The following is a 17,679-nucleotide window of genomic DNA, read 5'->3' as shown; positions in this document are numbered from 1 at the left end:
ACTTCACCGCAAACCTGGCAGGCAAGTCCATCTTCACCACGATCGACTTGGTTAAGGCTGTGTTGTGATATTTTTTATCTTTTAACGGACCGTGCAACAATGTTTGAACTTCAGTCAAATAATTGTGGGAGTTGTTCTTTGTCAAGTCGAGATTAAAGAACAGAAAAGAAACTTTGCCTGCGCAAGTTAGTTCTTTTAAAAAAAAATGTCAAACAATTCAAGTTTTGGGTGCCTTCCAACTACTCTCAACGCTTACACTGTCTTCCAAGTCACGTGCGCAGTGACATGTACCAGGATGCACTAGGGACATAGAGAAACCGATTGGGTTCTCTTTCAGAGCCTCCAGCGTGCGCTTGCTGCGCGAATCACATGGCTACCTTGAAGGTTGGTCAAAGTGAAGTGGAGAGGGGGAGAAAAAGGGGGGTGGAGGGGGGGAAGCACTTCCCTTATGGTACAGAAGTCGGACTGACGTAGTAGTGATGGGGTGAGACTCGAGAGAGAAATGGTTTTACTCACCTAGGGCAGATGGCGCCACTAAAACTTGACTTAGTACAATTTCGTCAATGATACAAGGCTTTTGATGCACTTACTCATGTTGAAACAACAATATTTATAAAAGATAGCCTTAGATTGAGCACACAATGGCGCATCCTCCCAATTTATTACAGTGCACACAGGTTGGCGTCACGAATTAGTTCCTATAACCGCCACACCACCTACTGCAAATCGCGAAATATTCCCGTTCTTTGCTTTGCTATTACGCAAAGGAATCACAATATTTCAAAAGGATGAGGCGGTTTCTCCATTCCTTTTGGCAGGATAAAAGAATGCAAAAATTAAAAAAACTCGACTCAAATTCTTTTGAAGTTAAAATTGTTGCATCGCCCCTTTAAAGAAACAATGAAGGCAATTTCGGATATAGTTTTGACGATTGAACTGGGTTCCAGGCACGTCTCAGGCCACGTTGCCCAAATTTCAGCCGAAACCGGCGCTTGTGTGTTGTGCAAATCAATTAAACAGTAGCGGTAACAATGGTACCGGGATCGATTGCAGCGACGCCCCGAGAGTTGCGGGAATAGACAGGAGAAGTGGAATTCGTGGGGCCAAGAAGCGCGACGTCCCAAGAGACGCGTCAGCGATTGGTCGAAACAAGAGATGTGCCCTCAGTCACATTTTGATTCGCTATTTTTGTTAACACTGTTCCAATTTCCGTTTGAATAACCATAAAAAGTATAAATCGGACCGGAAATGATTACTAAGCCGTAAATAAAATAGCATAATTCTTTTTCTCTTTGCTACGCAGGACGCGAAATGGGCAACAAGCAACAATAGGCAAACAAAATAACTAAAAAAAGAACACACCGCGGGACACGTTTGTTTTTAGTTTCAGATATTGGAGTCGTGTTTACTCAGGGAACACGGTACTCAAAGGATTCTGCAAAGTGGTAGTCATGCCAAATTTGTGCGCTGTAGACGGCTGTTCAAACGGTTGACTGAAGACCAGTAATCGTTTGGGCGACTCTAGTTTTCATGTGTGGGTTGCTGTTCGAGTTCTTTGAGGACGAAAAGAGAGGACGTCTGACTCTGGTGAAAAGTAAAAATGGTGTTGTTTATTTTCTCCTTCTTGGGGAGCATCCCCTGCGGAGGAAGCGGTCCCCGGAAGGCATAGATACCGCTTTCCCCTTGGCGTCTCCCCCGCGTCCCTGCCCTTCGGCAACGCGCCGCTCTCGTCTCGCCTGCGGAAATGTTGCTCGCTGCTCGTTCCTGGCTGGGCGGTCACCGTCGGGTGACGGAGGCCGCCACACACATACTCCCGTTCCGTTGGTGAACGATAGCCCGAACTCGCTCGCGAGAGCGGCATTGTTGTCCATGCTGACAGATCCGGCGAAACGACCACGCCACCGCGGTGCTATAACCCACCGCAGTAACTAGAGTCTCGAACACCTATGGAGCCTTTCAGGAAACATTTCATGGGCACCACCATCTTGACGTCACGTGACCCTGCCGCTATAGCCGACCTTCAGTTTCTCGCCGTAGCTCCGCGTTGTGTGCTGCACCGGCCACTACCGGAGCTTTGTTTTCGTGTTCTTTACTTCCGCGTTGAAATTTTGTGTTTCCTTTAGGTCTTTTCGATATTTCGGGCTTTCACTTAAAAATTTTATATGTACATTTCAACATAGCTCTTGTATTATGAAATGGAATCGGACAGCGAATAGATCGACGATACAAGATTGTGGCCTAGGCTTCAGAGACCATGTAAGTTCATCAAATTCTTACGTTTTTGTCGCTAATAAAGGGCAGTCAACACCATTGCAACCTATGCAAATTTCAACTGACGCAGTAAGGCTCTCGCAGTCGTGCTTCTCGCTGCATGTCCGCGCTCGTTTCCGTAAAGCCGAACCGCATGTGAACGATTTAGCGTGCGAAGAGTCGAGCGATGGCGACAACGACGGGAGTCATCGACAAGCAACAAAGATTTCTCACTGTCGCCTGTCGCATCGCTCGGTTTTCGAATTTCTAGTGAACTCAGTGCTCACCGTCTTCGTCGCTTGCTCCCGTCGCTTCCATGCAGTTTGCCTCGTCGCGTGACTGACCGAGCGACAGCGAAGCGGGTTGCCGTCACTTGTCTCGTTGCTCGCCAAATCGCTTGCATGCGCTTTATACTTAATTTCGATGCACACAGCATTGAACCATTAACACCTCGATATTAAGTATTTATATCATTTCTCATTTCTGAGAAATGATTTCTGGCCCTCCGAAAACGGAGGTTTTCGGAGGCCCAGAAATGAGAATGGAGATAGTTCAGTTTCGGTTTCTTCAGTTCTTTATAGGCACAAAAATATGCGTCACAAATGTCAAGAAAAAATTGGGAAGCATGCTAGGTTCCCAAGAAGCCTAAAGAGACCATTTAAAAAAGTTAATTAAAATTGTCTTCATTGTCCCTTTAACATGCTGTGCTACCAATTGACAATCGTGAACGCAACGTTGAACAGATATAAGCAAAGTGTCAGTGATGTTCACTGGTGAGCTATGTGAAGAGCGAAATGCAACGAAACGTTTGCATCCTTTCAGCATTATTTACATTGCTTATATTTAATGAAAACAAGCACATATTTATATTAGGGGTGAAGCCCCTTAGGGTCTAGCCTGTCCGTCCGGCGTCAGTGCTCACATCGATCTTGCTGGTGCTGGAGCTCGTGCTTGTGAGCTCACGTGCTCATGTAGGGCAAAAAAAAAAAAAAAAAAAAATGTTTCTGTAGTCGACAGGATTCGATCGAACCTGTGTGGGGAGACACCAATGGATTTCTAGTCCATTACCTTAACCATGCGGCCACAAATGCGGGATGAGTGGGGGGCTCTGAGATGTGGTAGTAACTCAAGAGCTGGTGATGTCATGGATGAAGCATTGCATGTGGTTGCTCAACGTCTATACGAGAGAGGGTGCTGCGGTCAAATGCGTAGATAATCGTGTTAAATTTGCATGCACTGGCTCAACGTTTATAGAAGAGAGGGCGCTGCGGTCAAATGCTCAAATGCGTATATAATCCAAATAAAAATAAAAAAATCAAAGCGCTCTGTCCTGTCCCCTCTACTTTTCCTTGGTGTTTGCGCTTTTGAATTTTTATACAATGCGTATATAATCACGTTCCATACCACACATGGATGAAAACAAACGAAAATGCTGCGGCTCAGCGTCTACGCAGACAAGCCCCAATCAACATCATTCACCACGTGGAGATGCGGTCAATTTTTTATCACTGCAGACTTTTCTTTTATATGTAGTAGTTTAAACAGCCTAAAATGGGCTTTATATAACTTTACTCAACAACATCAGGCCCAGCTCTTCCAGCAGAACCTGCCGGGTGGGGCATTCAGTTTCATTCTCAATGTACTTTGCGGGAGACTACGGGCCTCAATTGGTTGTGGAGTGAGGCAGTCGAGCTCGACTGACGGCGCTAGGCGCTGGTGGGGGGGCCGTGCCCGGCGATTCTCGCACTGCAGGGGTCTACTCACTAGTGACGACATTCGAGGCGACGGGTTCAGAAAAGCAAGAAAGGCTGCTCCTACCACAAAGCACTCCACTCTTTCCACCTTAGCCAAGCGAACAACGGAAAGGAAACGAGTGTTCTCGCTCTGCCAAAGTGGTAAGAGCGGACCATTTTGCAGGGGAAGCTTGTCCCACTTTTCTTCTCCAGCAACAAACTACGGGCGACGTTGCTTAGATGGGCCGTGGCCCCGAGGAGAGCCGGCGGGCCTCACCTGGACTGGAGGTTGCGAACTATTTCCTCGTCCCTCTTGGCCTGCCTCTCTTCCTCCAGCTTGCGGGCCAGCTCCTCCTGGGCTGCCTCCAGCTCCTGCCGCTTCTGGTGCTCGCTCCTCAGGTCCTCCTCCGCTTGCCTCCGTGCCTTGGGAGACAAATACGAGCACTTCGCAAACGGGGACACGTGCGGCGGGACGCTCCGTCAGAGATTGTAGTCGCCGACGGAGTGAGAACGGTGGGGTGTGTTTTTTGAACACTAGGCCTCCAGCATGTGCGCGCTCGAGGTGCTCGAGGTGCGCAAAATGCCAAGCGTCGTCAAAGGTAGGGAGCTTGCGCTGGAGGCAGGACAGCTGAAGCTCCTCCCTGCCGTTCTCACTTTGTCAGCAACTATAGACAGTCTGCTGTGCGGAGACTATTGTGCACCAATTATTTATAAACAATAATTGGAACCGCTGCCTGCGGTATGGCCTTTAATACTATTAACTTTATTAATGGTGCCTTCATACAACTCTATGCCCATAGAGGTACTTACTAAATGATAAATTCAACAAAAAATTAAACCTGTCAACCTGTAACCTAGTCAAGGTTACTTAAAGATCGGCTCGCTATAGACCGGTGTCCGAAATCCTAGCCCCTGGCAATAAAAATGGGAAATAATAATCTCAAATGCTGGCTCTTGTGAAGAGAGGGACTGTGCACAAAACAAGACTTTTTCTTTTTATGGCACTCTTTACATAGGTGTCGTTTTTGGGGCTTCGAAACTTAGCATTTCTGATATTCTTGCACTACAATATGTATGATGGTTTCTAAAAAACAAAAGTCTTGCAAAAAGCGCAGCCCCCTTAATGTGCCATGGCGCCAGCATAAACAAACATGGCGGCGCTCACAGAACAGAGCGGACACTGGTCTATATCCGAGACTCGCTTAAATATCAAATTTCTAGAACACAATCACCGCCAACAATGTGCGCAGCCCGTCAGGATATCGCTGTTAATCATATAAACTAGGTGTGATTTTGGTTTGGAAATGTTGCTGCAAGAGTTGTTACATAACCACCCCTAGGTTCCATTTCTTTTTCAAGTGCATGACACGTGCATGTCTGGAAGATTACCTTTTCCATAGACACCAAAAAAAAAAAAAAGAAAAGTTTTCTTTTTAAAGGATCAAAATGAGATACAAACTTAAAAACTTTTCTATAAAAAAAATAAAAAATTGTGAAATATTTACATTGTTTGATGCAATTTATATATGTGTAGCCAACTGATCTCTATGTCTATTTGCTGGATCACGCTTGACCAGCTCTGCCTATGGACGGGAATACGGCCACGGTCGGCCATCTTTTTGGTAGTTACATTATCTCTAGCCATCATAGTAATATGGCGGACAGTGCAATGGCCGCAGGCTGCCCTAAAATAGCCGTGGATCTAGTACACTGTACCGTGGGTGATGTTTCGTGCTTGATTGAAGTTGTTCGACGAAGCCGATTCTTGAAACCCGGCGTGAACGGTAACCTCATCTTTGAGGACCCCGCGAAAGTTCTACGAAAGTGCAACACCAGGGGAAAGCAGTGCAGCTCGCAACGAAAGCAGACTCCGTACCGGCCTCTGCTTTCGATGGGACTTTCGATGCGTGCTGTGCTGCTTTTCCCCGGTGCTGCGATTTCGTGAAACTTTCACCAGGTCCTCAAAGATCGGGCTTCAAAAATATATTTCGTCAAACAATTTTAATCAAGCACGAAATATCACCCACGCTATTTTGATGGCAGCCTGCCACCACAACTGCCACAACGCTGTCTGTCATGGATGGATGATAGTGGCTGCAGCAACTGTACCTTGGCTAGAGGTGATATAACTCTACCAAAAGGATGGCCGCCAGTGGCCGCATTCGCGGAGCAGGCAAATGCAATCCAGCAATTATCATAGAGATCAGTGGTGTAGCCCTGCTCTAGGCCCCGCCCGGTCCTTACAAAACTAGGCACCTTTTCTCGGTTCTCATTGTTTGGAGAGATGATTGACGTGTGAAAGGCTGGTTGTAAAATTGTATCTCCATGCCGTAATAATATTTTAATTTACAATATTTTTATATTTGAGAAACAAAAAATTTCATCACTGTTTTGAAAAATATCCCGAGATCGCCTTTCTGCTTTGGCTTCATATGATAACAAATATGGCTGCCAGCGTTTGCGGAGTGCTCAACAAGCGTAGCTCTTTGAGCTAGTTCATTTTTACGAGTGCAAGTCGTTCTGCGTTCATGAGGTGTTTAGAGGAAAACCTCTTCAACCGACCTAGTTTGCAGCAAACTGATGCAAGTATGCGCCTTCAGAAGCGCCGTGCGGGTGCTTGGATTCGTAGCGGGACTGGCCTAAGCCTAGCCTCCCGCTTCAACCATGTCGCTTGATCTGGCTTGATTTCTACCTTTGAGTGTGTTGATGCTAAATAAAGATGTTGGTTACCATAAAAGCAGCCCCGCTGCTCTGTGACTTGTATGACCATTGTGACTGCAACCATGGTTTCAATAACCAGAAGGTACCTACACAGGTAAGTATTTGCAAGCCATATGGCTGGAGGCAATCGGGCGTTCGACTCGCATCAAGTTTGTCTAGGTATGTTCCCGCCATTTCACTTTGAAAGCAAGTAGCTCCAAGGTTTTGCGGTGCACCTGGCCTGCCCATACAAATATCTTTAGGTTGCGCTTTAGTTGTGCGTCATGATGCTCGCCCACCTGTCTGGCGGATGCCATGCAAAAAAGGCTCGAGGTACACCTAAGCACTTCTTACGAGTTGTGAATGCGAAAGCACGCACGCTCCCTTCTTTAATCTGCGACAGACAATGCGCTGACCTTGGGCGTGAAACAGTGGAGCCGCTGCCTCGATCGTTCAAACTGTTGTGTGCCTTGCGGTGCGAGGAAGGAACAGACAGCAACATAGTTCCCAGAAGAACGAACCCCTTGGTTCCGATAAGAGGCAAGTGAATGAAGTGATCAGTGATAACACAACTGTGTGATAACACATTTAGGATGACACCACACAAACTGACGCACAGTGGCCAATGGGAGCCTCATCGAAGCGCGCCAGCCAATGGGACCAAAGTGTAAAAGGTGCCGTTGGCTAGCTTTGTGCGTGGTTTCATTAAAGGGACCCTGCAAGAACTTTTTTACTGGTTTTTAATTTGCACCAATCCTGAGTGCACTGAACGTAGTAACTCAGTGAAACTTTTCTTTTCTCGAAATTCGCTTTATTTTAGAAGTTATAGACAAATTAAAATTACAAAAACAAGCAAAAAATAACCTCCCTCATGATGTCCTTGGTTGCTTGAGTGGCTGTGAACTAGAGGAGGGGTAGTAAGCTCATCGCGAGCGTTCACGGCTGCCGCACTCCGTGTCGACGGCGCGAGAGGGCGCCACTAAAGCATGTTCTGGATAGGCTGTATGCAGCGGGCAGCCAGAGCGGCTCTCATTGCATTTGCTGCGCGATTAAACACTAATTCGCCATGACACTTCATTGGCCACAAACGACAGAAAACACGGGGTAAAGATCAGTTCAGAATGGTATCCACTTCACGCTGCCATACCGCCAAATGGCCAAACCGCAAGACAAAGCTGCTTGCCGAAGGCCTTCGCAACGCTAGGAACCGGTCGGATCCTCCAGCCGAAACGACCGCAGCGCCGCCGCGTGCATCCGGGACCTTTCCGTGTCGGCGTCAGATCCCACTACTCCTTTCTAGTATGCGCCGCCTTTTCCCCCGCTTGGTGGCGGGTATGTCGTCGGGTCATTTCTTGTTTCCGTACTTTATAAACTGCATGAATTTCTTTTCTGATCTAAACTACTGAACAAAAACTACTTTTATAAATAATTGGAACGGTTTGTGCCACTTATATTTTGTATTTCGACTAAAAAGAAGCTTTTAGTGGCTCTGACCAGTAGTAAGCCCAGGACCAAAGACGTCACATTTTGCGCGCTTTCGGTACTGCGGGTCGCCCTCGTCGGTGGAGAAGTTTCCGCGTCGTCCAGTTAAAATATGACGCACTGGTATTTAGTTACTCTCTCCGTGCCCGCTGGCTTGCCCGAACTTCAAGAGACGTGAAAACCTCAAAAAAGGTAGACGCTTACATATGATTGCAGGGCCCCTTTAAGGTGCCGTTTTGCATGGTTTAAAAACTGATGACGTCTGCTCGCTCCATGAGACAGTTAATGCTTTCGCATTAAAAGTAACAAAAATAGAAAAGCTGAAAGGACTGCCTATTTCTTTTGTTGATTTTCTTGTCCTCTCGATCGCTTTTTACCGCACACTGACAGACGCTGACAAATGCTTGTATTGGACCATGGCTCGTGCTTGATGAAACGCTAGAACGCCGCTTTTATGACCGTGTCCTGCAGGTACTGCAGAAATTTTAAGACGGGAGTGGAATAGCAGACGGATAAGGGTTAAAATGGACACCGATGCGCACCCTTCATGTCTGCGTCTGGGCGTTGCAGATGACAACAGATGGTAGAGCAATGACAGACGATGCCGGAGGCTGCTACGTGTCTGCTCGCACGGCTAGCAGGTGGAGTCATACTTCCAGACACGACGTACCGGATGTTGTGAAAGGGAGACACTAGAGTTCCTAGCATGTCTGGCCGAGCAGTTAAGCAAATCCAGTAGTAATGGGCGGGGCCACCGATCTGTGGACGGGAATGGGTCGTGACCTCCACTTAAATTGCATCTAGCGACGTAAATATCGCATAAAAAAACTCTGTGAAAAATTATTTAAAAAAAAAGTGTCCAATCTATGCCCTTTCAAAAATCTTTTTTTCATTTCGGTGTTTTTTTTTAAGCGTACAGCTCCACTGCAGCAAAGCAAGATAAACAGGATTGTGACATCTACTTTGCTGGAGTCACATTTTCGCAGTAAACGGTGTACGGCAGGTAGTGCAATCAAAAAAGCTAATTAATCCGTCCGAGCAGATCACAAACATAAAGAAATGTTGTGTAATTTTCAGGTACTGTTAGCGTCTGATACAAAGATTATATCGCTCGAAATAGCTCATCCTTTAAATTGATAACAGCATGTTTTAAATACTTGTGCAAGCCTACTGCGACAATCTGACACTGTAACGGGGCTTAAGCTATCAGAATTTGTACTGAGAAAGTGACACCAACTTATTGGACAGTGTTGGCACACTCTGGCACATTCCGGAGCAAATGGCACAGCAGTCTTGCCACTGAGGCTAATGCAAAAATGGCATCCGTGATATTGTCCGAATTCAAATATCTGCCTTACCGAACTTCAGCCGACCTAAATATATTTGATCGAACAAAGATGCGTGGGAACAGAGAAATTGTGCTCACCGCCTTCTCGACCTCGAGCAGCTTGAGGTGCTGGAGCCTCTGCCTCTCCTCCTCCTGCCTCCTAGCCAGTGCCACTTGTCGCTCGTTCCTTCGTTTTCCCGCGAGGTATCGCTGGTAGGAACGATGCGTATAGGAATGCTGCGCTGCCGTCTGAATGGCTGGAAAGAGGCAACAAGAACAAAGGCCATGCTTTGACAGCAATGGGCCCTGCAGAAAGAGGCGAGGATGATGAGCTGTTGAGAAGGAGATCAGACCGTGGCGACTCCAAGCGGTTAACTTTAGAACTACACGGATGGTGACAACAAGTACAATGACTCGCGCTTGGCCGACTTAACCGAACGTGGCGTCAGCGTTCAGCTGGAGTGCGTGTTCTCCAATGAGGGAAAGGAGGGGCTCTTTTGTTACCATTCATGCCTGCATGAACAATGCAGCATGCACGGTGCCCAGCTCAGCACAAAAGCCGAAGTGGGTCAAGCTCCCATTCTCTGACGACTGCTTTCGGGAGAGATCAGGCACTTAACGTCACTTTGTTTATTGTTAGTATTCTCACATTACACTGTGCCCCACGCTCTATTGAAGAACATGACATAGACATGCCCACAAGGCCTGTAAGCATGTACACAGGCCTTGTGTTGGGTAAACACTGAGGTGTGGGGATAATGAATGGGTCAGAGCGCCCCCTATAGTTCGACCTCCTCGCCAATAAGCCTGCCCCTATGAAAAAAAGAATGCTAGGCCGAGTTTTAAAATTTTTGTCATTAGAGTTTAAGTAGATGACAACAAAACTTATATCTTTCCCAGTCAGTGACTCCATGGGTTTGTGGTGACAAGATGATGCCCGATAAATAGTTACACAAATAGCATCAATTAAAAGCGCACTAAAGAGGATTTTGCTATCGTTCGCTCTTGGTCATGAGTGAATCTTCGGGCCCTAAGCATCCTAAAAATAAAAAAAATAAATTACAAACACGAGATGCCAATTCTTTATTAAAAACGTGATGAAAGGTCGGGACACACCCCTTTCTGTGCCGATTTTTCCGCTCAGGAAAGGTGGGGCATACCCCAGCAGTAGTGTCAGCACGATGACGTTGGGTGCTCGTCGGCCGATCGCAAGCTGCCTCTCCCGTTGATTGCGAGATGGCCGAGAGCGTCCATCGTCACCACACCGACACTGCTGCTGGAGTATGCCCCGCCTCTTCCGGGCGGAAAAATCCGCTCAGAAGGGGGTGTGTCCCGATCTTTCATCAAATTTTAATAAAGAAATCGGCGTCGCGCGATTCTAGTTCTTTATTTTTAGGATGCTTAGGGCCCGTAGAATCAGTCATGACCAAGGACAGAGGATCGCAGAATCCTCTTTATTGCCCCTTTAACAATGGTAATTTAGGAGTGGGAGAGAGATGGAATGCAAATTACTGTGACATACCTAGCTCATGGTGTAATACGCCAAAACAACAAGGACTAAAATGAAGAGAGAACAGGACAGGACGCGGCGTAACTTTCAACTGAATGGTTTATTTCGATGTCACAATTTTACAAACATAAAAACAGGCACAATTGGCAGAGCGCAAAGATATGGTCTAGAAACACACTCCCCTCAAATGCCAGCATCATTGGTTCTTCAAATAGTAGAATTCTTTATCAGACAAGGACAAAGGGGGTGCGCTTACACAAGAATTGTCGTGGTGGGACTTAATCAGGAAGGCTTCTTGAATTTCTCTGGCCGTTTTTGTTTTGTAATTGCCCATGACACAGGTGTCACCAATCCACGAAGCCTTCCTGATTAAGCCCTACCACGATAACTCTTGTGTCAGCGCACCCTCTTTGTCCTTGTCAGTTAAAGAATTCTACTATTTGAAGAACCAATGACGCTGGCATTTGAGGGGGGTGTGTTTCTAGACCCTACCTTTGCGCTCTGCCAAGTGTGCCTGCTTTTGTTTTTAAAATTGTGTCATCGAAATAAACCATTCAGTTGAAAGTTACGCCGCGTCCTGTCCTGTTCTCCCTTCGTTTTCGTCCTTGTTGTTTTGGTGTATTACACCATCATGCAAAACCAACTAGCCCAACTAGCCATCCATACGTAGCTGTATTCTGAAAATTTGAAAGGGTGAGTGGGGAGAGATAAGTGTTAACTTGGAAGACAAAGATGTTGAGAAAATGCCTTGCCAAAAGAATATTCACTCAAAAGCCATCTGTCATCCCAGTACAAAACGTTTCCCTGCACTGCAGTCACAGGCTGCCCCCCTAGTCCTTTTCAGCGGCAGTCTCAAATGAAGCGATTTACAGCGCACGTCCCTGGTTTTGAAAGTGCACGTCAGTGTTGCCCGACTGCGCTGGGCTGTGGCAGCCTGCATAGGCGCGATACTGGACGATGGTGGCAGCTAAATTGCCGCGTTTTATTGTTTCTTTTGTGTTCTAGGGGAACATAAATTCTCGAGGTTTTTAAGAAAGCATTGAACTATTTTTGGAAACAAAAAGAAAGAAACGAGAGCTACTTTTGGCAAGTCTGTGCACAACAGAACAAATGCAACTGGAATGTTTGTTTCATTTTATGGATATCTTTTTTTTTTTACGGCACTGTACACTTAGCCGTGTCAATCTACAACAGTAGAAAATATTGAACCACACAGGATAGCAAAATGCATGGGTATTCCCCGCTTGCAACATGAAATTCAACGAGTCTCGTTGATGGAACAACATATATTGCACGTACCCAACGGTGCTGCGTTATCCAAACAGGATTTGAGAAAGGTCTCAAATAACACAGAACATCCAATACACAGTGATGACGAGAGTCACTTCACGAGGATCGGACGGAATTTGGCTTGTTTTGGGGCACGTTTTGAAGAGAGCTGCTTTTTTGCACAGCACCAAGGCAAATGAACAAGCGTGCAAACGTGTCGATTACATCCCCATACCCAAAATTTGACCCTATCAGCTATTTCTCGCGAAGACCGGGAATGGAACATAGCCAAGAAGGCTTTTTGGAGATCATCTCAACGAAAATAATCCTTGAAAAACGTCGAATGGAGCTTCTTGACGTTTGCTTTCTTCACTCGTTTTCCGGTGAAGGTCGAGCAGGCTATGAGCCCTGGTATTCACTGGTTCTCACAGCGGAAGATAACAAAGAAAGGATAAGCATCCTGAACGGGTAAATAAAGTAAAATCTTTGAAGAAAAGTCAACGAACTCCGAATGCACAAAGCAGGTGGAAAGTTGCACTGACCGGGTTTCCACAGCTCGGGCAGGTAGCAGAAATATCTGGCTAATAGGGGTCGCTCGAGTCACAAAATGGCGGAGGCCAGAGAGCTCTTTTCGCAAAGGCATACTATAGTAAAACTGGTTACGTAAACTACAAAATGAAGAATTGCTTCCGCCAAAGATCAGCAAACAAAGATGACGGATTTTCAGCTTTGCAGGAAGATTAAAAAAAAAGGCAAGATAAACTTGTGTATATTTTTATGAAGGCATTAAAAGAACTCAACAGTGCTGTAAATATTTATAGGGTCTCGGAGAACTGCAAGAAGAAGGTATGACAATGACCGTGGATTTTTTTGGCAATGCATGCCATGTTGTAAAGTGATGTGTGAAAAAGAAATCTGTCAATCTCTGTTGTTCCTTGGAGCAACCACAAAGTTGAAACCTTACATTTATGAATGCCCTCATTTAAAATATGAAATAAATACTGAAAAACATGCACCTAATTTCGAAAAAAAAAAGAGAAATACTGAACATGAATGACCAAAGAGAGGTAACCTGGGCCTTATACATGACAAAATACAGTCAACAGTCACTCAGCTGTCTGTTTCATCTTCCCCGATTGCTTTAATTAGACCAATGCTGCATGCCACAAACCTGATATCCACTGCAGTTTAGACTTGTAGTCAAGAGCAGAAAGCTCCACAACTTTGTCCTCGGTCGTGACAAGAAACCGATGTGCCTTGCGAGACTCGCCGATGGGCTGAAAAAAGAAATTGGGGCAAGTTGACTTACGAAATGCAGCTATCATGAGATAAAAGAAAGAAACCTGGCTGTAGTGGCCAGTTACAAGTTGATCACAATGAATAAAAAGAGGTAAGGACAAGCTAAGTGCTATGTTCCCACCTATTTTTTGCTTCCTCGCTGATATTTCATGGTGCCCTACAAAGTAATATCTTCAAATCACTTTTGTACAATAAGCAATGATATGCAAAACCTTCCCAAAAGCCACAGATTATCTGCTGCTTCCCTATCAAAATAGCACCAAAGACGACTGCTTGGAGAATACAATCTCAGTAAACAAAGTTTTATCTGTATCATTTACTACCCAGATTAACAGACTCACAGAGCACCAAAAGTTGTGGTGCTGAATGAATAAACACACACTCTGTCACAGTGCACTTATGCATCAGTCACTAGCAGCCTCACTGATTTTGAGGTTTTTAGAACTGTCAATAAAAATAATGTTCTTGTTGGTTGTGCCTAACCTGTAATTTCTACCTTGTTATTGTCACTTTTTTTTCCTGCTCTGCAATTCCTTCGGGCACTGAGGGAACGATACATTAAATGAAATTAAATGAAATCCCCAGTCTTTACGCAAGTAAAATGAATGTATTCAATCAGTTCGTCCCCGAACAGAGCCTATAAAGGGGGATTCATATTAACGAGGTTTATATTAACGAGATACGACTGTACGTCTTACTACAAAAATATATTAAGCCTACTGACTAGCACAGGAGAAGTGCAATTAAAATTCAAGAAGCCCGCACTATGCCAGATGAATGCCGAGGCTATAGTCAGTGACAGGTTAAGAGTGCAGGACAACCTTCCCTCGCACAGCCTTCCACTCTCTCCGCCTTAGCAGGGTGAATGCTGGAGAGGAGGCGAGTTCCTCTCTGCCTCCTCTCCAGCGTTTGCTGTGCAAAGGCGGGAGGAGTTTGTCTTGCACTCTTATTCTGCCACCGACTATAGACCATCGGCACTTGGCAGCTTTCTTGAAGACTTCCAACGAACTTGGCACCTCGAGTATCTCCAGAAGCCTCATAAAACCTGCTGCAAACTCACCTCGGCGCGTGTGCGCGATGTGATGACAACTTCTCCATTCTTTCGGCTTCCTTCCTTCGTGCCGAAGTAGGCCATGTGATGCGGGCGCAACACGAAGTACATCTCCCACCAGAGTCCTAGTGATGACAGCTTCTTCTTCAGTATGCCCTGTTGAGAAAATGGAGCCACAGGGCGTGCTCTCAGTCAGCATATTTAGGCACCCAATTATGAGGCTAGGGTCTCGGGCAAGAGCCATCCCTTTGCCTTTCTGTATGTGCGAAGCATGGCTGCCTCTAAATTAGTCATGAAGACTAAAATCTCCTATATTACAGATGCGACAGATTTTCGGCCTAAAATTTTTAAAGGGACACTGAACTCTCCCCAAAATTATTTTCAAAGTGCTTGGATAACATACATAAGCCACAAAATTATAACCTTTTTTTTGTGTTTTGTAATTCATCAGCTAAAAAACGTCCAGTTGAATTTCACAAGAATTCTGGGAGCCAGGCATGGTGGCACGTATACCAAAGATTGAATACCAAGATGCAGCATGTGAAGAGATGCCTCTGTGAAGCTTCCATTCATGCGAGCTTCACAGAGGCATCTGATGTTTGGATGAAGGTTTATTTTTCAGCATTCGAGAGTAACGAGAAGCGCCACGAGGTGCCAACTTGCCTTCTTGATGACGTCACCAATGTAGAGGTCGTAGACCTCGGCGGTCGCCTCCACCAGGCCACAAGGTTCGGAGCCCGAGGTGTAGCGCGTCTCCAGGAAAGTCAAGAAGGACTGGAAGTGGAAGACTGGCAGCAAGGCAGCCAGCTGGTGGAAGTCTTCAGAGTCCCACTCCTTTCCTAAGGCCTTCACAAATGTGCTAGTCACCTGCACACACCAAACAATACCCTATTTAGCTCTGAAAGACTGAAATCATGCAAGCTTGGAAGTAACTCTTCAAAGCAGAAAGCAGGTTGTCTGCTTCTTGATCAGGGGTTGCAATGACGCCAGAACGACGCAGAGTTCTGATTGGCTTTGACTGGAAGGACAGAGAGCAGACCTCAATGCTAGATGCCCCGAGGTCTACCCACTACTTTTTTCAATCAGCTAATAAGAGCTTGGTGTTCTTGACAACCCCTGTACAAGAGGCAGGCGAACTTGCGCTCCGCATACACTCAATAGGTCACGTGGATGATGCAAACTACAACAGGGGCTAGCGAATCAAACCCACTTCAAACAAATCTCGAAAAAAAAGTGTTGTGTGCTCGGACGCTGTAATTTAGCGAAAAAATGTAACCGGGTGTTTTTTTTTTTTGTTTTTTTTAAATATCAAGGAGTTCATTTGCTTTAATAAAAGTCACAAATAAGAAACAAAAGCTTTATATGGTTTAGTGTGCAATCAGGCTGTTTTAAACCAAAAAGTGTCTCTCTGGGCCACTGGAGTGTTTTATTGGGCAGAACGGGAACACGGAGCAGAGTTTGAATTATTTTCATGACCCTCTTTGAAGTTCTTGTCAGATCAAATCTCCAATATTTGCAGATTGGCTTGCAGCTCAAATTCAATCTAACCCCACAGCGAAAGGGGCAGCAATGGAAACATACCGTCACATTTTTTGTGGATCTATACTCAAAGAGTATGCTTTAACGAAGTGCTTGTGTGTTCGACAATCCGTAACTCCAACCTCACAACATTCACCAGTGTCAGTAATTGATATAGTCTACATGACAAGTATTTTCAGCTCGTCCTTTTTCCCTGATTGCTCTTTGCTTGCTAGAGGGTCGGGTAAGTCTACTGGGGATTAGAAGGTTCTGGCTCTTTTCACCAGTGCATCGTGGGGATCTGCATTTTCTACTTTCACCTCAGTGTAAAAGCAGCTAGTGCCCTTAAAGGTTTCGTACAGCGCGGTGATCATGTAAGTCGACATTCATTAGAAACCACGGTCGGCTACTATACACAGTGTCTACAAGCGATACTCCTGCCAGGGGCCTCACCGTAACCCCACTGTCCTGTCGCACGCTTCCAACAGATCACGACAAGTACTTTGCTTAGGTTGGGCTAGGTGCTATGAAGCTTTCTGATCTTGGGGAAGCCCTCCCGCCTCTCAAGATTCTTGCAAGAAGGCAGTTCACAAGCTGAAAAGGGGCACTACCCAGAAGAAAAAAAAACATTTCTGCAAAACAAACTGATTTTTAAAAACGCCATACTTACATCCACCATCTAAAGAGTATACCCAGAAAGTTTAGTTTGTTTACACTGCATAGTTATTTTTTTCACAAATTATTTTCGGTCTATCAATGCTGAAGCAAAAGGTAGAGGCTCGATCACTCTGAACGTGTTTTTTTTCGTTCCACATTTTGGCATAAATGTTAGTTTTGGAAAATGGTAATGGGACAAAAGAAAAGGCTTATTAATTGCTTTTCCTAAATGAAATTTAATGGGTAATGCAACTGAGGCATTGTTTTTTACTTTGCGGATGTCCTTTATAAAAAAACATTGAGATTTTGTCGACGACATAAAAGGCAAAACATCTATTTTATTTTTCAGCACAATGTTAGCATACGATAAATCACTTTTGGGAAATTTTGTTTTCACAGTTGCACTCTCTAAGCATTCTGCTGCATACCTAGTGAAAAAAAAAAAAAATTGTTGGGTATTACTTTAGTTTTCTTACAATGGTTTTCCTAAAAAAAATGTCTGTTCCTGATAAAAATTACTACTACAATTTCACAATTTTTTACACATGTGAAACTTTGCGCTGCATTCTGTGTTGCAACTGCTAGTATATATGGTAAGCTTAATTCATGTTAAGCCAAAGGTTCAATAATGAATCCTTTTGGGCTATGTCCTCGCTTGAACATTGCTAGCAATAACACACACACAAAAAAATACATGTATCAATGCATGACTCAGCTATGCTGTGGCTATGCTGAAGAAGTTGACTGTACTGGAGAATTCTATCACTTAGGGACAGGAACAATAAAAAAAAGTTTGGTGTTCAAGGAACTTTTAGGGACCAGCCTAAAACAAAACTAATTTTGTAAAAAAAAAAAATTTGAGACATGATGGGTTACATTATCA

General features: G+C 45.1%; 1 protein-coding gene across 1 annotated transcript in view; it reads right to left on the bottom strand.

The window, feature by feature from the left end:
- LOC8053036 (switch-associated protein 70) overlaps nucleotides 1-17,679 on the bottom strand; it is a 37,318-nt gene that overhangs the window by 7,679 nt on the left and 11,960 nt on the right. Inside the window, exons 4-8 of the mRNA XM_040215005.3 lie at nucleotides 15,285-15,488; nucleotides 14,631-14,777; nucleotides 13,443-13,548; nucleotides 9,592-9,749; nucleotides 4,261-4,406 (exon numbers count right to left, since the gene is read on the bottom strand). Coding sequence (XP_040070939.1) covers nucleotides 4,261-4,406; nucleotides 9,592-9,749; nucleotides 13,443-13,548; nucleotides 14,631-14,777; nucleotides 15,285-15,488 — 761 coding nt within the window. The remainder of the gene's footprint in view (nucleotides 1-4,260; nucleotides 4,407-9,591; nucleotides 9,750-13,442; nucleotides 13,549-14,630; nucleotides 14,778-15,284; nucleotides 15,489-17,679) is intronic.

Source organism: Ixodes scapularis, unplaced genomic scaffold (genome assembly GCF_016920785.2).
Source record: "Ixodes scapularis isolate PalLabHiFi unplaced genomic scaffold, ASM1692078v2 PGA_scaffold1__304_contigs__length_218370807, whole genome shotgun sequence".
In the NCBI taxonomy this organism is placed as follows: domain Eukaryota; kingdom Metazoa; phylum Arthropoda; class Arachnida; order Ixodida; family Ixodidae; genus Ixodes; species Ixodes scapularis.
The sequence above is the reverse complement of the archived record's forward strand: the minus strand, read 5'-3'. Positions and strand labels throughout refer to the sequence as shown.